Source organism: Aureobasidium subglaciale, assembly GCF_000721755.1.
Source record: "Aureobasidium subglaciale EXF-2481 unplaced genomic scaffold scaffold_15, whole genome shotgun sequence".
In the NCBI taxonomy this organism is placed as follows: domain Eukaryota; kingdom Fungi; phylum Ascomycota; class Dothideomycetes; order Dothideales; family Saccotheciaceae; genus Aureobasidium; species Aureobasidium subglaciale.
Genome location: NW_013566980.1, coordinates 560,289 through 579,224, shown reverse-complemented (window position 1 = coordinate 579,224; position 18,936 = coordinate 560,289). Strand labels below are relative to the sequence as shown.

General features: G+C 51.5%; 9 protein-coding genes across 9 annotated transcripts; 5 read left to right on the top strand and 4 right to left on the bottom strand.

Annotated features, from left to right (window-relative positions):
* Positions 1–108: 108 nt before the first annotated feature.
* On the bottom strand, positions 109–2,771 carry AUEXF2481DRAFT_90232 (uncharacterized protein; the record flags this gene model as incomplete). Its single annotated transcript, XM_013486936.1, has 2 exons — positions 2,231–2,771; positions 109–2,179 (listed from the first exon to the last, which is right to left on the bottom strand). Exons 1-2 carry the CDS (start codon positions 2,302–2,304, stop codon positions 109–111), a joined length of 2,145 nt encoding a protein of 714 aa, XP_013342390.1. The 5' UTR covers positions 2,305–2,771.
* Positions 2,308–3,414, top strand: AUEXF2481DRAFT_319945 (uncharacterized protein). The gene is made up of 2 exons (XM_013486988.1): positions 2,308–2,572; positions 2,694–3,414. Exons 1-2 carry the CDS (start codon positions 2,568–2,570, stop codon positions 3,118–3,120), a joined length of 432 nt encoding a protein of 143 aa, XP_013342442.1. The 5' UTR covers positions 2,308–2,567; the 3' UTR covers positions 3,121–3,414.
* A 293-nt stretch (positions 3,415–3,707) lies between these two features.
* AUEXF2481DRAFT_6512 (uncharacterized protein) lies at positions 3,708–4,924 on the top strand (the record flags this gene model as incomplete). Its single annotated transcript, XM_013486790.1, has 4 exons — positions 3,708–3,977; positions 4,046–4,540; positions 4,596–4,821; positions 4,884–4,924. The coding sequence occupies 4 exons, from the start codon at positions 3,708–3,710 to the stop codon at positions 4,922–4,924; spliced, it is 1,032 nt and encodes a 343-aa protein (XP_013342244.1).
* A 915-nt stretch (positions 4,925–5,839) lies between these two features.
* On the top strand, positions 5,840–6,978 carry AUEXF2481DRAFT_319085 (uncharacterized protein). Its single transcript, XM_013486987.1, has one exon. The coding sequence runs from the start codon at positions 6,107–6,109 to the stop codon at positions 6,851–6,853; it is 747 nt and encodes a 248-aa protein (XP_013342441.1). The 5' UTR covers positions 5,840–6,106; the 3' UTR covers positions 6,854–6,978.
* Positions 6,979–7,104: 126 nt separating this feature from the next.
* On the bottom strand, positions 7,105–7,934 carry AUEXF2481DRAFT_6511 (uncharacterized protein; the record flags this gene model as incomplete). Its single annotated transcript, XM_013486789.1, has 3 exons — positions 7,105–7,632; positions 7,687–7,852; positions 7,909–7,934. 3 exons carry the CDS (start codon positions 7,932–7,934, stop codon positions 7,105–7,107), a joined length of 720 nt encoding a protein of 239 aa, XP_013342243.1.
* Positions 7,935–11,051: 3,117 nt separating this feature from the next.
* On the bottom strand, positions 11,052–13,547 carry AUEXF2481DRAFT_6510 (uncharacterized protein; the record flags this gene model as incomplete). The annotated part of the gene is made up of 1 exon (XM_013486788.1): positions 11,052–13,547. The coding sequence occupies one exon, from the start codon at positions 13,545–13,547 to the stop codon at positions 11,052–11,054; it is 2,496 nt and encodes an 831-aa protein (XP_013342242.1).
* Positions 13,548–13,866: 319 nt separating this feature from the next.
* AUEXF2481DRAFT_31013 (uncharacterized protein) lies at positions 13,867–15,271 on the top strand (the record flags this gene model as incomplete). The annotated part of the gene is made up of 3 exons (XM_013486851.1): positions 13,867–14,021; positions 14,074–14,424; positions 14,479–15,271. 3 exons carry the CDS (start codon positions 13,867–13,869, stop codon positions 15,269–15,271), a joined length of 1,299 nt encoding a protein of 432 aa, XP_013342305.1.
* A 105-nt stretch (positions 15,272–15,376) lies between these two features.
* On the bottom strand, positions 15,377–16,199 carry AUEXF2481DRAFT_31012 (uncharacterized protein; the record flags this gene model as incomplete). Its single annotated transcript, XM_013486850.1, has 2 exons — positions 15,377–15,548; positions 15,601–16,199. 2 exons carry the CDS (start codon positions 16,197–16,199, stop codon positions 15,377–15,379), a joined length of 771 nt encoding a protein of 256 aa, XP_013342304.1.
* A 594-nt stretch (positions 16,200–16,793) lies between these two features.
* AUEXF2481DRAFT_31011 (uncharacterized protein) lies at positions 16,794–18,224 on the top strand (the record flags this gene model as incomplete). Its single annotated transcript, XM_013486849.1, has 1 exon — positions 16,794–18,224. One exon carries the CDS (start codon positions 16,794–16,796, stop codon positions 18,222–18,224), a length of 1,431 nt encoding a protein of 476 aa, XP_013342303.1.
* Positions 18,225–18,936: the final 712 nt, after the last annotated feature.

The following is an 18,936-nucleotide window of genomic DNA, read 5'->3' as shown; positions in this document are numbered from 1 at the left end:
GGCATCAAAATGGAGGTGCCAAGTACAGTACTTCGTTCAGCGAGGATATGTGATTCAAGCACGTATGCACGCAGTATTATACAACCTCTTCAGACTTCACCAAAACAGTCATAACTTGGCCATGACCTTCTCTTGCCCACCCAATCCTCCACTCATGACGAACTCTCGCTCTACTGGATTTTCGACCGGGAGCAATGATTCTCGCCCGCCTCTAGAGGTCCACCAGCGCACACATATCTGACTACGCTCAGGATCCATCTCACCACCAACCAGCACTTCCCAGAAATGCTTCTGGCAGTGTTCGCGCATGGCCGGGTCTGTGACCATATGCGTCGCCGAAGCGGTCAGCGGTAACCATTCTTCCAAAAGTGCCAAAGAGAGGCACGGGAAAGCATCAACCAAGGTAAGAACCAGTACCGATTGCTCAGACAGATCTGGTGTGGCGGAAGGGGTAGCATCTTCAAGCTCCGGGGCTGCTGTTGGCATAGGGAGGTAGCTGGGCGGCAAAGGAGCGGCCGGAGCATGCAATGCACGTTCGTGGACGAGATCGAGAAGGGTTGCAGCGAGCATAGGTTGGGTAACGGCAATTCGACTTGGCGGTGAGACAACCTTTATGAGATTCTTGAAAGCAAGTCTGAATTGGCGAGCGGAAAGGTTGTGAGGAAATACACGGAACAAGGCATCAACGTAAAATGGCAGATGCCTCGACGTGAGGTCGACATTCTGAGGTGCGGAGAATACTGACAGGGTGACGCTGTGGGCTGCTTCGAAGATTGGAAGGAGGTTGGGATTTCCAGCGGTGGTGAGATAGGGGGATGATGCTGCAAGCAGTAGGTCCTCGTTCTGACGAGGAGAAAGCACTAAAGCAAAGTGCTCGGCCGTGTTGAGAAAGAAGAGGTCGAGGTTGCGTTCGAGCGGGTGGGATGGAATTTGACCGGGTTCAGAAGGGGCTATGGAATCGAGGAAGCTAGAAGAGGCATCTGGGTAGTTCGCGAGAATGTCGATGGAGGTGAGATAAGTAAAGGTATATTGTGAGAACGAGACGTTGCCCAAGCGGCCAAAGACGAACGAGAGGCTACGGAGGGAGTGCAGAGTAGCCTGGGCTATATCAGGTGCATCTACAGAGTCAGCTTTGGACGAACAGCAAGACCCACGTGTCTTACTTTTACGAGCAGCCAGGGACACATCGCCTATCACACGGCCGATGGCGCTGCGAAGGATGATAACAATGGCAAACAAAGTAGAGCGCAGAAGCCTCCACAAGTCTGGAACGGTATTTTTCCGAGCATCTGGATGGATAAATATGGCCTCCTCTGAAGCGTCGATCTCGGACAATTTGTTCTGCCTCCACTGCGTCCCCAAACGCCTAGAGAAGTCAGACAAGTCCTCAACAGCAGATAGTACAAGCCAAGGATCGCGAACACAATCTATGGCATGTGCAATCAGCCTTGACAGAGGTCCAAGAGACGAAATCAGCGGGCTTTTCAAGATAGACTGGATCTGTTGGTACGATGGGGAGTCCGAAGCCCAGTTAAACTGTTGAATCGACACCTGCTGGAGGTCGGCGTCTGCTGCGCCCAGAAAATAGCCCGAGCGTAAGCCGTCAGAAGAATGGAAAGTTGAAGCCATCAATACGGGTAGGAGACGGTCGTAGTCGAGAAATGAGCGATCCGAATCAGACAGGTGGGTAAAAGCATGGTTGAGAGCCAGACAAATCGACGCGTGAGCAAGATGGTCCCCAGATGGGGTTTCCGACAGAGCGAGATTGACGGCCTTGACGAAAAAGTCTCGCAAGTCCAAGGAGAGACTGGTCGACACGAAGTCAGGGTCGCGGGAGGCCAGACCAACAAGCAAGCCTCCAATAGCGAGCAGGTGGTGGTCGGGAGAGGAATGGTCGTCAGCGCCCTTGATGACAGCCCTTACCCATTCTTGTAGAGGAATGTGGGCCTCGAGATGTGGAAGAGATGGTACAAGAGCTTCTTGGGCAAGTGAATGAGCAAGCTGGCGTTCATGGCATTTGATGGCGGTGGAGTGGAACAGGCTCATGAAAGATAATGAAGAAGGCAAAGCATTCGGACGGGCCCACAAGGCTGGAGCCGACAACAGTTGGCTGGTCAACAAGGTGATGTTCAAGGGGTTATTCAGCGAGGTCAGCAAAGATGCAGCTGTACCAAGTAGTCTTGTTCACGATTAGCATGGTTCGGAATATCAGACGAGGACAGAGCGATACCGGCTGGCATCTTGCTGTCCAGGAGAAGACTGCAGGTATCTGAGCAAGGTGGCCAACAGTCTGTCACTCGACATGATTGTGGTCCTAGATCAAGTGATGATGTGGAAAGGGCAAAATATTGTGATTGATGCTCGATGACAGGCAGGTAGGCAGGTAGGCGAGCGAGCAACGAGCCTCGGCACGGGGAAAGCGGGATGGCGGGATGGCGGGATGGCGGTCAATGCGTGCCCGACTTCCTCATTCAGCAAGCACCTTGATTTGCGACGGCCGTGTGCAGCTTGCTAAGATTCGAGTATTCGCTCTGTCTGCAGACTCGTTGAGATAGTCTTTGACAGCCATGGGGTCGGTGTCGTCTCTTGTCCTCGGCGTTGACGTCTGGCTCTGACATGCCCTAGTATCCGGTAGCTTCTCCCATGCTCTGGCGCACTTCTCTCGTCGAACGCGTTCTGATGCAACAGTGTAGAGACTCGTTCTTACGTACCGTCGTCGACACCCCGCCGCTCTCCTACTCGACCCCTCCCTTTCCCTCCTTGTACTGGCCCTTTCCCGTTGGCGGAACTCAGACTCTGTACCTCTACCACTCTCACGACATATGGCGCTTCACCCTCCTCTGGACCATCATTGATGTCGTCGGTATCCATCTAATTGCTGCTGCTTTTGCCATGGCTATTCAGTGGCGCAACTGGAAGCTCATCTGGATTGCCCCAATCGTCTTCGCTTCCATCGGCGCCATCGAGGCCCTGATTGCTGGCAACGTCGTTGGCGGTCTGTTGAGTGGCGTCTACACCGCTGGCTACTTCCGCATGTCCACCTGGATCCCCTTTTCCTGGGGCATCATCAATTCTCTGGTCCTCATCTTGTCCTCCTTTGCCATTCAAGGTGGCATGTGAAGCAACAAACTCCGTCGCCTTGCATCCACCATCTGGGCACCACATGCCTCGGCCTAGGCGGCACTCGACTATCAAGAACCAGCATAGAGACGCGTAGTCAATAGCACATCTAGCCAGCGTACATGCAGAGGGCGTGACGAGAGTCACACTCTCATTCATTGCAGCAGAGAGGCCTGCGTGTACTCGGTGGAAAGAACTTGCTTTGGATGAGCATTGGCGACTTCAAGAGCTAAACACACGCATTTCGCTCTTAAAAGCCACTTCAACTCGACCTGATTGAGTCAGATAACGAAGACTTGTCTGCTCCCCCAGATGGTCGGTATAATAATTAGGGACTGGAAAACGATTGGAACCGGCCGTCGGTGGTCCGTGCTCGATAGAAAGTTTGTAGAGAGTCCCTTGGTTGGAAGAACGTTGTGACTGACGTACGTCGTCATCGTATACCACGTAATTCTGGCTGGACTTGGTCTTTTGACTTGCTCATGCTTGCATCACCTACAAGTAATTCCACCACTATTTGTTTCTCAGCTTGCTCAAATCAACCGCTTTGTTTGTGACGGGCATCGCTATAGAGCAGAAACGTGAAGATGACTACCCGCGCTTTCTTCACTACAAATGCTGCTTTCCGCTCAGCGCTTCGACAACCCCTCACTGCTCGATTCGGGAAAACAGGGAATCAACAGTCCAGGACATATTCCAACGGCTTTCGACGAGGAAGCGGCTACCAATACTCGCGATTCCAGCAAGCAAGTGGACTGCTGCAGAAATGGAGTGCCAGACCCACCTTCTACTACGAAGCTGGAGGCATTGCCACCGCTGTTGGTGGTTTCTACGCGTACAACACAGAAGTTGTTCCCGTAAGTTGGACAGACACGCCGGTTAGCGGGAAAACGCCATATGAGCTGAAATCTGATTGATCGTACAGGTTTCAGGTCGCAGGCGCTTCAACGTTATATCCGCAGATCAGGAACGCCAGTCCGGACAAGATCTATATCAGCAAGTCATGTCCGAGTATCAAGACAGGATCTTGCCGCCCTCACACCCTCAGCACAAACTTGTTCAACAGGTTCTGAACCGTCTGATCCCGCACTCTGGACTCCCTGCAGAGACCAACAACTGGGAAGTTCATGTCATAAAGGACGAGCAAAAGAACGCTTTCGTGATTCCCGGAGGCAAAGTGTTTGTTTTCTCCGGAATTTTAGACGTGTGTCAAGGAGAGGCCGGATTGGCAGCAGTATTGGGACATGAGATTGCGCATAACGTAGCTCATCACTCTGCGGAGCGACTGAGTTCCTATGCTATCTTCCTTCCGCTCGCGTACATAGCGGCATTTGTGCTTGACGCTGGCGATCTCGGGAATGTGGCCACGAGGATGATTGTGGATTTCGCTTTCCTGAGGCCGGGTAGTAGGAAGCAGGAGGTAAGTCCTTTCTGTTGCTTCTCTTCGACTACGTGAAGCTGATCTCAGTATGCAGTCCGAGGCTGACTATATTGGGCTGATGATGATGTCGCAAGCTTGCTACGATCCGACAGCAGCAGTAGGACTGTGGTCGCGCATGCACGAAGCAGAGCAAGGCGCCCCACCTCAGTTTCTGTCGACACATCCTTCAAGTCACAACCGTATGGAAAAGATACAGTCGTGGTTGGGCGACGCTGAGCTGAAGAGAGAGGAAAGCGGTTGCGGCCAGTTATCTGATCATGGTATGTCTACAGCCTGACACTCCACAACTTCACTACGAAGTCGTGGGCTAATTTGAGTTCAGTTGGTCAATTCCGCGACGCCTTTTCGGGTCGCTGGTCCTAGATATGCCGAGATTGGCACATACCAGTCACGAAGAAAAGCCATGAGTGACAACATGCAGAGCTGTAAGCATACACGACCGCGTATGTGTGCGTATGCCTGTCATGATCAGCGACCATGGTTTATTGCACGTAGCTAGGTCAAGACTGGAAATCTCTACTTCGTTGAGTTCATGTTGATGGACAATAATGCAGAACTAGGTTCGAAGCATACACCTCAAGCAACGAGTGACCAGTACTTTATGGCAGCGGGTCTCCCAACCGAGACTTGTCAAATTGAACAACAATTATGTATTTTGGGCTCAGTCACAGGTTCTGCGTCGCGTGGATGTGTCTAGAATTGGAATCAAACATGACTTGATCCGTCTGTTCTGTCACACGATCTTTGTGTCACAGCCCTCTTCGTTTGTCTACACACAGGAAATAGCTGCACAGTTCAGCGCGTATTTTCTAGTGCGGTTCAGGAACAAGAAGGCGAATGAGCTAGGACTGGTCGAGGTCTCGTACTGCGCAATCGCAGTCGACAGACCAACCTTCTCCTGCATGAAGTTCCAAACACGGGGTGCATGACGTTTGCGGTACAACAAAGCAAGTACCGGAACATACGAAACGCCTGATGTATACCAGCAAGTGGAGTGATGACCTTGGTCATTTTCTTACCGTCAAAACAATGCAGACTGTGGTTCTACAAAATTTCGATTGATTGGCAGGAGCGTGCCGATGGGTCGGTCATGCGTTTAAGACAGTGTGGCTTCGGTCTACTGGTGTACGAAGAAGCTAAAAGGCTAGAACCACGGAGACAGCGTCTGGCAGTGATATAAGAAGCGTCTTCTATAAGCACCTTTTCCGATACGATCGCCGCGAATTGCGCCTGTCCGGACTCGAAACAATTTGCTTGTCAACCCACTCTTTATCCCTATCAATTACCACACCCCTCAGGGTAGTTCAGTACTTTTGTACCGGATGTGACATTATATAAGGATCCATTACGACGCACCAGATGTTCACTCTTATTTCAGTACTGGCTGTAGCAACGGTATTGACTGCAGCAAGCATCTGGATCTGCAATGATAGCGACGCAGAAGAATTGCCAAGTCGAAGATATAACAAACGCAGAGTTCTGTACGAAAACCACAAGAAGACAACCAAGTAGAAGAGACGCAGTGTTCTTATACAGGGTGCGATCATGGCAAGCAGAGCGTCGTCAACTGCGATGTGGCTACCCTCGGATCTCCTCGCACTATGTCACTCTATCACAAATCCGACATCAGAAAACTCAACAGATAGCACTTCTCGACCCGACCATCGATGTGGCCAGGATGGTTCCCTATCTCCTCTTCGGCCTCGACACCAATCTCATAAAGAATCGGCACAGAAACTACCCTTTCCACTACTACAACTCCCACTTGATATCTTGGCACTACACCTGCCGACTCACCTTCCGTACGATGCTCTGATCTCTCTCCGTCTTAGTAATCGAGATCTATTTAAAGCAATATCAATCATCAAGAGAAGTAGTTGGGACACTTTGACCGAGTGTGAGAGAGGAGCCATCCTCACTGCCGCCGGAGAGAAAGAAGAGTTATCGACACGCAGGTGTTGCACAGTCTGTAGGAGCTGGTACCCTCTGGCATTGTTCGCGTGGGGGCCGAATTCAGGGACAGCACAAGGCGGCGATCAGGGATGTGAGGGCGGCTTGTTCGAGAACCGCGTATGCAGATGGCATAGGACAAGATTTGAGCGTACTCTTTCGAGCCTGACGACAGATAAGAATAGAGTGAAGCCGGGCTGGGCGGTAGAAGAAGCATGTATGCATTGTGGAGGCGTTCTAGCATGGAATAGATGTGATTGTCTTTTTGCTTGCCAGACTTGTTGGAAGAGGGATGTTTGGTGCTATACACACATTGACATGGCTGTGAATTCTGGTGCTTAGAGGAGCGATTTCAGAGAGTTTCCGATCCTGTAATTCAATCAGTCATAAGCTTTGACTACGCTTCCACGGAACGTGCGATCAAGTACGAGACAAGATGAAGTGAAGAGAGTGCCATGTGGGACACGAGACTATTGGCAAAGAAGATAAGTCCTTTAATGGACATTCTCATCAAGACGCAAAACGTAACGCTTCTATAATGTGCGATGTAATAATGTGTAAGGCAACATGGACATGATTAATGAGAGTTGTGATCAGGAGGGCTTTTCGGCAACCTCGATGAGAGTGGTGTTGTCTTTCTCTGTCCAATTCTGGGCGAGTTTGACAGCATCTCGATACTCGTCGACAGGACTTTTTTCGTAGTAGAAGATCTTCTCCTCGTCCACATTTCTGTCACCTTGGACATTATTGTAGCTCTGGAGTTCTAGCCTAAGGGCGTACCGGCGCACGCTCAAGCCCATGCCCCACTGAGCAATTGTCCAGAAAATTAGGACTGCAGCGAAAGCAATCTGAGCTATGAGGACGTCCGTCTCACAGTGGCGGCGCGCTTTGAAGCTCGCTCCTAGCGACTGTTCCGTGGATGAAGATTGAATGACGCGCCCAGGACCGTGCAGGTCCTCGATGGTCGAAGGGAACCAGAATGACGTATTTAGCTTGCTGGTAAAGCAGAGATCGGCAGTAACATCGTGGAAAAGATAGACGAGGCCGACTTTGGGAACGAGCGAAAGTACCGTGTCTATGAGTAGATGGTTGGAGAAGATTGTAAGATGTGTGGGTGATTTCTATATAGCGTTAGAATTGATCAAGTAGTCATTGTGGAGGTCGGATAGGCATACCTTGTAGGATCCGTAGATTCCCAGCATGGCCAAAACACAGCCGTACCAAGCATAAGCAGTTACGCTAAAGGACATATACAGGGGGTCACTGGTAAGAAAGGTGCATAGATATGCTGTCGCGGCATGGTATGTTAGGATGAGCGAGGATATGACCATGCTAAGTGTCCTGTAAGGTTTCGTTAGTATGGGCTGCATGGAGCTAAGGTAGCAGTTTTGACCTACCTTGCAGTATCGAGTGTTGCTCCCATTGTGGTAGTGGTGGTTTGTCGGTTTACTTGGATGATGACTGCTGATTGCTGATTGCTGATCAGAATGTGAGCTGAGATCCGGACTTGTTGGTGATGTAAGAGTCCAGCTCGGGAAAGATCTGTCTGATTTCCCACAGAAGCAGCGACTCCAGGCGCGCGTGTGTGGGTATGCCGACTATTTGACGTGGAGCAAACGAAAGTCCGAAGGAGATGGCGAGTGTAAAAAAAGGAAGAACAGAAATCTGAGTAGGGATTAGAAATGCGATCGAATGACCGCATAGTCATACAGCATCGACGACCGTGCTGCCCGGTGCTTCCGGCATGTGCACCGACGATGAATCTACAACTAGCTATCGTGTAAACCGCCGCGGACCGCTAGACATGTGAAAGCGTACTCCGATTGACAACAAAGATCCGCTCGGCCTTCGATCGTCTTGCGCCTTTTGCATTTTCCTTCCTACAGGTTTCGCTGTTTCTGTGCCTGTTTCGTGCCCAGATCTCAAGCATTTCCTTTCACATGCATCATCTACATGGTCTGTGCAATAAGGCCCGGGAGAAGAGCAAAGTGGCTGCATGCCCATCCGATCGACCTTAGCGGAGCGGAGTTCCATGCCAAGCTGTGCCTAATCAGCTAAACTATCGAAATTAGGTGAGTGGAAAGCAGACATGTATCAAGAACCCTGTTCTCGTCATCGCGACAATCCGAGTAACCATGTAGATTAACAGGAATTTTACAGATATGCTCAAAATGAGGCTGACCGACGCACGTGGACCTACGCTCGATCTACTTGTCAACCACACACGCCTTTCGGAGTCTTCAGCAAGTTCAGTTCCAAGAAATAGCCGTTGTGTGCGTGCCCTTGTTTCTGCTTGGTTATCGATCATCGCTTCTGCATCAGCGACTGCCTGAATCAACCTGTCGATGATCTCGTTTTCAGCCTTTTCGTTTTCCAATGCTCGTCTTGATTTCGAGGCCTGGCTTTTACTGCTTCCATATCAGTTGGTTGGACCCCAGCAGATGTCGTTTTTGCCAAATACAACTGCCAAACCCAAAGCCAGGCTGTCTAGCGAATTTCGGACCCGGTTGTGTCGGATCTGTTCGCTGCCTGACCTGAGAAATCTGCGACCTCGCACCATTTCTCGGCCTCTAAGGTCAGCACAAGCACAACTTCTCCCGGTGCATTCTCATCGATTTGGTGTACCCGCAGGCCCTGTGACGCTCACCATGACTGGATACGAATCGTACGACATGCGCGCCTTGGAAGTTGTCCGGCTTACCCCACAAGTCCTGAGGCTCTTCGGAAGATGCACAATCTGTATTGCTGATCTTCTCACGCACCAACATCACTACACAGTAGTCAGGGCGTAATGTAAGAACAGACTTCCAGTTTGTCCTTCCCTTGCGCTGAAATCCGTGACTCTTGAATCATCCTGACATAATTAGCTAGAGTAGGGTGCTAGAGACATTGCGTTCATACTTGAGCAGTGCTGGCTATAGGATGGTTGCAATCTACGTAATTTCGCTCGAGTACAGTCGTCGGACTGACAAAGCACTGGACAACATGGTGCATCTTCTTCTCCTACCCCTACTTAGCGCTATATAGTGTTTAATATGCTATAAAACATTCTCTTGGGAGCCCTTTACATAGTTGCCGCCATACGATATGAAAACCCTGTCTCGAATAATGATTACAGGGTCATCCTAGCAGCAACCGGTTATGAGAAAAGTTACTAGATTATGCAGCCACCCCGTATGCAAAATCCTTTCACACTAGAAGCTGTCTTAAGGTACGTCACATTCTGATCTTGCAAATGTGTCGCCGGAACGTATTTTTTCGAACAATCCCAGCACCAACGTGGTCGATATGGAGGACTTAGCAGAAGATAGTTTTTCATGATCCATACATACGGTATCAGTCGAGGTTTTCACAACCGACAGCTACAGGAAAGCCCAGCTTCCATACCTTACGTGGCGCAATGCGTTCCACTGTTTGCTTCTCAAGCTAAAACGGAACAAAGGAATCCACATTTCTTCACATCAAGCAGCAACTGCGGACCACGTCTCGACACCAGATGCAAAAACCAAAAGATAAGCTCCTCCGCCTGGACTTGAACCAGGAACCTCTCGATTGAACTGTGACATTGACGTATAACAGTCGAACGCGCTAACCAGTTGCGCCACAGAGGACTCGGTTGTGTCTCCTCACATCACAAACAAATATGATGATTAGCGTATTCGACTGTTAGATCTTCGCAAGGAAATCCGTCATCGAGAGGTTCCTGATTCAAGCCCAGGCGGAAGAGCTTACTTTTTCCCTTTTTTGCGGTCGATATGCATGGATATATTCGATTTGCTCTGGCCTGAGAAGCAGACAGTCGAACGCACTAGCGAACTGCGCCACGGAAGATGTGAAAGACAGGTTTGTTGGGCAATGGTGGTGTTGTCGCGAGCGACAACACTGCTTCCCTTGTCTCGACTACGATCGCGCTACAATGGATTTGGACGGTGTTGACGTCGGAATCATTGTATACAGCTACTTAGGCATAGTCAACATTATTTGCATATGGTCACTGGTGTTAGATCGAATGCCAGAATTGTCCACATCATACGTTGTGTGTCATCAACACCATAGGATATATGGTCAAAGTAGGCATGCAAGACCCAGAAGAGAACCCCCCATGTTGCACCGCAAAACTGTCTACTCGATCTCAGGACTGGCTCTAGCTACTCGCTATCTTTTCTCCATCGGCGACTCGCATTCGCGGTTGATTGACACACTGATTCTACATCTTGGTCAGAATTGGGCACAAGGACTATGAGATTTGCTGTAGCTTGAACGCGAAATTAGGCAACGGTGAACTATGACCTATGCAGAAGACAGGGCTGAAGGAGGTACTCGGGGGCACATATTATGAAGAAGAAGAAGAAAAAGTCAAGAATGTCAAATAAATCACGCCGGCGTGTCGTGACGTGGTCCAGAAGTCAAGACAAGCGCTAGGAAGAAAGTAAGCACATAAGCTCGCTGCATGTACATATAAGCGATCCCATATCGCCTTTTCCCAAGTCCATCGACGCCAATTCAAAAGCTTCCAGCAGGGGGTATCATATATGTCGCTTCACTGGCCCATTCCCGATCCTGGTCGTTGCTGGTTCATCGCATTCTGGCGGGCAGCTACAAATTGCATTTGCTGGATTTGCTGCGCTTGTTGTGACTGCATCACGTTCATGTTCTGTTGTTGCTGACCTCCGCCATTCATCATGCTCGGCTGTTGTGCCATACGAGGGTTCTGTTGCATCCTTGCAATCAACGCTTGCTGGTTGCGAAGGTTTTGCATGTATTGCTCCGTGTTGTTCGTGTCACCGAGAGTCTGCTGTTGCGTTCGCGCCGTGGCCACCGCCATCTGCTGCTGAGCCGTGTGAACGAGTTGTTGCTGCTGCTGATAACGATGTTGCAGCTCTATCGGAATCGGCTGACCCTGGGATTGCATCTGTACAATCATCTGCTTCGTACGCATGAACTGAGTACGAGCGTGTTGTGCACGTTGAGCTTGCGCATTTGGTATCTGTTGCTGTCCCATCTGTTGACCCATTTGCTGACCCATCGCTTGGCTCATCTGCTGTTGTTGCTGCTGCTGTGAGGGCGTTTGCATCATAGGCGTTCCCCCTTGCATGCTCTGAATCTGCATACGTTGTTGCATCTGAGAGTACATCTGGGGGTTCATCTGCTGCTGCAAGGCCATCTGCTGGCTCCTCATCAATGCCATCTGCTCCGGAGTATATTGCTGATTTGGTGAGGCTTGCATCGTTTGTTGCAGACTGCGTGCACGCTGTTGTTGCATAATAGCCATCTGCTGACCAGGAGTGAGCTGATTCATCTGCGGCGTTCCAACCATCAGACCCGTTTGGTTGGGAGTGCCTTGCATGTGCGGCGGAATTGGACTACGGTGTTGCATGTTAGGAGTGCCGCTCATCTGGCGGCTGCCGTCAATAGGCATAGCCGAAGCCATTTGAGGAGTGTTGTGAGCCATCTGTGGAGTAGCATGACGGCTCTGAGTGGCTTGTTGGCTGATTTGTCTGGCCATGGCGACATTAGCATGTTGCATGGCAGCCGAGGGAGGACGAGGTGGGCTTCCAGCGCCTTGATTAGAAGCGGTAGGTTGCATCGCGAAGCCTCCCATGTTCATGTTGGCGCCGTTTGACATCAGAGGAGATGAAGCCATGATAGGTGTAGGGTTGTGAACAATGGGTGACGAGTGCTGAGCGCTCATAGCAGCTTGTTGTTGGAGGTGTTGTTGTTGAGGATTTGTAGCCATGGGAGTCTGTGCTTGAGCCAGGTTGTGAGCATGCTGCTGTTGCATTTGTTGCTGTTGCTGGAGTTGGGCGGCTTGCTGCTGTTGCTGAAGAGCCTGTTGCTGAGCCTGCTGTTGGGCTTTCTGCTGTTGCTGTTGCATCAGCTGTTGCTGCTGCATCATCATCTTCTGCTTCTGCTGTGTGGCCACTTGCTCCTGTCTGTTCCTATCCTCCATGAGCTTCCTCTTTTGCGCCAAGGTAGCGTCGTGTTGGCGCTTCTCGATAGCCTTCTGGGCCTCTTCTTCCTTCTTCTTGCGGTCGTTCTCCTCGTGGTTCTTCTTAATAGTCTCAAGAGTCTTGAATCTGGAAAAGCCAAGAGCTACTGACGCAGTCTGACCTTCCGAAGTGGAGTTGCCGTTGGCACCACGCAAGAAAGGTTTCGTCCGTTCGTCCATGATGAGCATGCGCCGCTCTTCCTCGAAGGCTTGTGCATCGTCGAGAGCCATTTCGGCATGAGTACGCTTGCGGGATCTGGGCGATGGAGGAGGCTCGGAGTGCAAAGGATGTCTGAGCAGGCCCAAGGCCAACTCGGCCTCTTCGCGAGTCTTTGCGGGCTCTAGCAGTAGTGGTGGCTCCGTGGAGACGAGCATGTTGGCCTCGAACTGGTAATAGTCCCTCTCGTCAATACTCGGGCCGATGTTGTTTGACTTGTTCGCAAGATGCATCAGCTCGTGATGGCGCGACAGATCGGTGGGATGCAGAACGATGGTTGTGGTCCTGGGGCCGGCGTGGGCTTGGTCTTTGATGCCATCTTGCTGCTTGACTGACTCGGACCTCTTGTTTGGTATGGATGGACGGTCTGAAGCCTTCTTAGGATATGGGCCGAATGGCGAAGGAGTGATATGGTCGTGGTAGTTGTGCATTGAGAAAGAAATGTTCTGATCGGCCGAGGACACGGACAGGTTGCCGGGAGCGGGAGTCTTTGCAACGGAGGATTTGTGATTGACCACATTGACGATCAGACAGCCGTCGTAGAAGACGACACCGTTCTCGAGCAGATCCTGGATCATCTCGTGAGGAATCGTCTGTTTGCGCACATGGTGGAGGATGAATTTCATAGGAGAGTCGTAGGGAAAGCTGCCATCTTGCTGGTCGAAGCGGAAGAAGGTGGCGTGCAGATGGATGGTGAGCGATGGAGGCTTGTTGCGAAACTTGTGCAAGATGTATTCTGAGCTCCTGACCAGCGGTTCCGACATCTTCTTGACGGGCGTGTCGCTGCCTGTCGTGTGCGTGTTGGCGCGCGTGCCGAGTCGCGCGCTCATGCTGGGTCGCGGCCGGCGCATCGCATGTCCAGCTTTCGCTGTCGTCGCCGTCGCCATGCCAAATGCAGGCAGTGACCTCTACCGCTCGGGATGAATAGGCGCAAACAAAGCTCGAGTTTCCGTGTCAGATGCTCAGCTCTCGTGCGATGTGTGATCGTCTCCGGGGGTGCTTGCTTGTTGAGCCGGGGATGCCAAGAGCCTCCCCCCCCTTTTGGCTAGCTCGAGGACTACGTCATGCTTGCTCTTTCACATGACAGTTCACACCTCCAAGCCAGGGACTTTTTAGAATAGATACATTGTCACAACTCTCTCATTGACAATGGCAGAAATAGCTGCAGGAGCCGTCGTAGCTGAGCAGCTCGTATCTACAACGCTCGAGGGTGGAGCAATTGCCGGCTATGCGGTCGCCAAACCCACCGTTCCTCTGAAGGCTACCTTCTCACAGATTGCTACCGTGGACAGAAACGATACAACGTATCGACACGCCCTGAACCATGTTTTTCCCACGAGAGCTGACGTGTAACAGTCTGGCTCTTGCACGCTCACATCATACAGTCAGTATTGTCAACGACAAAGCATGCATATTCGGAGGTCAATCCACCGACAGGGAGCTAGTATCAACCGATATACACACAGTGACCCTTCCCTTCAAAAATACTAGCCCAACAGACGTTGCTTATGCCTGTTATCCAGCTGTGGCGCGTGACGAAGGAGCTCCTGTGCCAAGTGCACGTACCAGGCATGGCGCTTGTGTTCAAGGCCATGAGCTAGCCATCTTTGGAGGCTGTGACGAACACAATGAACCCGTCGACAGAGACTCTGCCTTATGGGTATGGAACATTGAATCGTTCAAGTGGCAACAAATCATCGCCGAAGAGTGTGTACTGTCCCCGGCCTATCATTCCTCGATTCTAATTAACATGCATTAAAGTCCAAAGCCCGAACCTAGGTTTGATCACGCGCTGTTCCACTACGGCGGTCACATCCTTCTTCATGGCGGAAAGTCGTCCTCAAGAATACATCTGAATGACACCTGGTTTTTCGACATGATTTCGCACACATGGACACGCCTACCCGATGCTCCAGAGCACTCAGACAGCATAGCCTTTGCAGATGGCACACTCTATTTGGTTACCAATTCACCTGCTGAGGGCGCTACTCATGTTTACAGGCTTGAGATTGGAGAGAGCATACCCACCGAGGAGTCCCATGGTGCATTGGAGTGGGAAAGAATCACCAATCTTTCAGAGGTCTCACCTCCTGGACCTGGAGCTCGAAGTGGTGGCGCACTGGTACCAATCACTACGGGTTACGGGCGTCTGTACCTTGTTTACTTCTTCGGTAGCAAGGAGACTCATGCCGACGACGAAGATCTGGAAAAGTCAATCGTGTCAAGCGAAACACGCCGGCTATTCGAGTCTGATTTGTGGACCTACCAGTTGCCGTCAAAGTCAACCAAACCCAATAGCTGGACAGACTTCAAACCCGCAGCCATCAAAGACACAATTCGGGACAAGTTGGGCTACAAAAGCGGCGGGTTTGAGTGGGCCGAAGTCGAAGTGCAGGCCACGGAACAGACAGGTCACGAAGGCAAGGTGCATCCAGGACCTCGAGGATTCTTCGGAGCGGACGTGGCTAGCGATGGAAGAAGTGTAGTCATGTGGGGAGGAGACAACGCAAGGGGTGAGAAGGAAGCGGATGGCTGGCTCATTCGCTTCGAGTAGAGGGCTAAAGAGCACTCATGATATTACAGGCAAAAAGACACAAATGTGGATGGGTATTCTCGTAGCTCACAAGAAGGGCACTATGCAAGCATGAAAGTCCGGATCTCACGACGAACCAACATATCGGCGTTTACCGACAGTACGGGCAGTCAATTTGCCTTTTCCGTTGCCCCGTAAAGGATGGTCTTTCTCCCACTTCTCGTCGTCCTGGTATGCTTCGACGGCAGAGTCTAGATGGTAGTCGTTCTGCTCGAGATACATTTGTGCGACATCATACCTGCAGAAGCGTTAGAAGCGGCGGAGAGTAGCGAGTGTGGTGGCAGCCTTACTCCGAGACCTTGCAAGTGACCATGAAGCGCCGTAGCTTTGATTTGCGCGACTCCTCTTCTTCACCTTCGATGGGCCTGGGGCTCAGGCTCACGCCGCCCTTGTAGTACTCTCCAGGGATGATGACAGTCCTACGGCCTTGAATGAGGTGGTCGGCGAAAACATTGTTAGCCTTTCTCAAGGCGTGGAGCGGTACACGATAGGCTAGTGATAGTGAGAGAGGCGTATCGGTGGGTGACAGGAAGTGCAGCACGTCTGGAGCGTTTGCAAGTGGCTTTTCTGGCAAAGATTGGAAGGCTTCATGGGCCGAGTAAGCAGGAGGAGCATCGGTTGTCTTCTCTGAAAGAGGCAGGGTAGAGTCTTGTATGCTGTTGTATGGCGGAGGATCACGTAGGCCTTGCGGCAGGGTGGATTTGGGATCAGTGGAGATCTGGCAATACGGGCAATACGACCTGTAGCGAGGATTCTTTGCAATGCATGACTGGCAGACGAGTCGCTCGCAGCAGTCGAGGTGGCGGGCAGCGACAATGGCCTTCTCCGTCTTCTCGTCGATCGTGTCGAGGAGCGAAGAGCAGATGCAGCAAGCGAGCAAGGTGGGCATGGCCAAGTATGAAGTCGACAGCGAAGAGAGAGATAGTCGAGATGCACCTCACTGCTCAAGCCTGTGTAGACAATAGTTTGCCGTCGATGATGTCGCTCATCATTCATCAGGGTCTTTGATCAGCACGTAGCCATACCCGATTGGGCATGATTCTAGAATACGTGTACGGCGTGTGGACGTGTCACGGAGAGGCGGCAACGGGTCGCGGGGTGGCGAGGATTTCTTTCATCGCTTGCGGCTTGCGGCTTGCGGCGTGCGGCTTGCGATCGTATCGGCTGACGGGCACAGATCAAGCCGAGAGGGCTCGCCGGCAACAGGAGAAATCGAATGACGATCACCTCTGTCTTGCCTGGCTCATTTCCGACCGGATTCTGTCTCTTTTCCTCCAAACCCGAACTGTCCCTACCAACCGACCAACCATCCAATTCGATCCGCACAACACTCCAGCCCGAGCTGCTCCTGTCTTGATTCTCTTCTACACAAGCCCCAAAACACAACAAGCGGAGCCTCGCGGATCGCAAGTCATAGCACTCACGTGCCGGCTACGACGCCATAACAAGCACCCAGATGCACTCTCCCATGGCCAACGCGACCATGCTGTCTCTGCCTCCCCTCCCCACATACTCCTTGACTCCCCAGGCACCCCTGCTATCATGGATCCCTGACCTCTACTTGGCCCTGATCCTTCCTGTCGTCGCCTACTGGGTCGTCTCGTTCATCTTCCACTTCATCGACGAGTACGACTTGTTCCCTCAATACCGCCTACACACTCCTGCAGAGGTCCTCAAGCGTAACCATGTCTCCCGCTGGGACGTCTTCCGCGACGTCGTCATCCAACAAGTCATCCAAACTGCCGTCGGCCTTGCCATCACCATCTTCGAGCCCCAGGCCACCATCGGCCAGGATCACTACAACGTCTCTGTCTGGGCCCAACGACTTCGCCGCGCCCAACGCCACATTCCCGCTGTCCTCGCCTTCACCGGTCTTGACGCTACCTCCCTGGCCACCAAACAGGCTGCCGCCCATCCCATGCTCTCGGCTGCCCTGAATGGCGGTAGCTACAACCTCTACCAGCAAGCCGCCTCCGGTGACTTCGTTCCCGCTTTTGCTTCGTGGGAGCTTACTTTCGCGAAGGCCATCTACTGGTTCATTGTTCCCGCCATGCAGTTCGCCTTCGCCGTCCTCGTCGTCGACACATGGCAATACTTCTGGCACAGGTTCATGCACATGAACAAGTGGCTCTACACAACCTTCCACTCCCGTCACCACCGTCTTTACGTTCCTTATGCCTATGGTGCTCTGTACAACCACCCCTTTGAGGGTTTCCTGCTTGACACTTTGGGCACCGGCATTGCCTACATGCTCGCAGGCATGACTTGTAGACAGTCCATGTGGTTCTTTACATGCAGCACCATCAAAACTGTCGACGACCACTGTGGCTACGCCCTTCCCTGGGATCCCCTTCAGCACATCACCAGCAACAACGCCGGTTATCACGACATTCACCACCAGAGCTGGGGCATCAAGACAAACTTCAGTCAGCCCTTCTTCACCTTCTGGGATTCCCTCTTGGGTACCAAATGGGTTGGCGGTGATGTCTCTGCACGCTATGAGAGATCGAGGATCGCTGCTCAGAAAAAGCTCGAGCAGGAAAATATATCCCATTCAAGCCCCTCAGACAGCAGCGTAGCCAACTCTTCACCATATGACTCCGAGGCCCAGAATGCTACTTCACTCGCGAAACAGGCCCAATCACAGCTTGAACCTAGCATTCCAGAGGGCAAGGCGGCGTTGCAAGCTCTTGGCTCCAGGCAGCAGATCCTGGACGACCAGGCTGGCGGCGGCGTCGAAGTCCTTCTTGAAGAAGCAGCCGAGGAGCGTGAAGCACAGCGTGTTTTACGCTGCAGTCCAAGGAAGAAGACAGTATCTCAAACGTCTTCCGCATCACTGAAAGGCCTGCGGGATAGAGTCAACACCAGCTTACATGGCAAGGCCAGTGGTGTGCTCGTCGAGAGCGGTAGATGAATCTTGAATCTTCCACGTCTTTTGAGCGCCGTCGTTTGCCCTTCTTCATAATGTTTATTATACCCTGCTTCAAATTCTATCCTTCACCTCGACCTCTGCGAGGCTTACCTTCTTACCTTATGTCTTTCTCTTCTTTCCCACGCTTACTGGGTGTTCGCTCTCTATTGAAAGTTTTCGATTCTGACCACCAGACTTTTGTGTAAATTAAATCTAGGAACCTTTTCTTTATCTTTCCACCAACTTGCTTTTGGGTATCACAGTGTGCAGATTTTGCGATAATCGTATTTTGGTAGATGAGCTGAATGAGCAGATGCTCGACTCGAGCGAAATCGAACAAAACGAACTCACTCCATCTAGCCTACCCTGTTAAAACGTCGGTCATCTCTGATTTATGTGTAATCGCTCGTGTTGCACCAGGGTCAGAAAGCACCATCACGAATAGCTTGATTGCGTCATCAAAAGGCACGATGATTCACTCTGCCCTATGTTCTGAATTGCTCAAAATGATTGATGGTAGGATGGATACCTAAACACGACTCTGGCAATATCAATTGTGCCCTTGGGTCCGCCGGAATTGAAAAGGTCCTCCACGCTCCTCTGCTTCGATGAGGCAAGACAGACAAATGAAGACAGAAAAGCAAAAAAACCGCTTCGAGATTGAAGGTGGCGGTCAATGTCGCTCCGATTTTGTTTGGGTAGAGACAGAGAACAA

Bases quoted from the DNA above. Each gene is read 5' to 3' on its own strand.
- AUEXF2481DRAFT_319085 (XM_013486987.1), top strand. From the start codon at position 6,107: ATGGCAAGCAGAGCGTCGTCAACTGCGATGTGGCTACCCTCGGATCTC.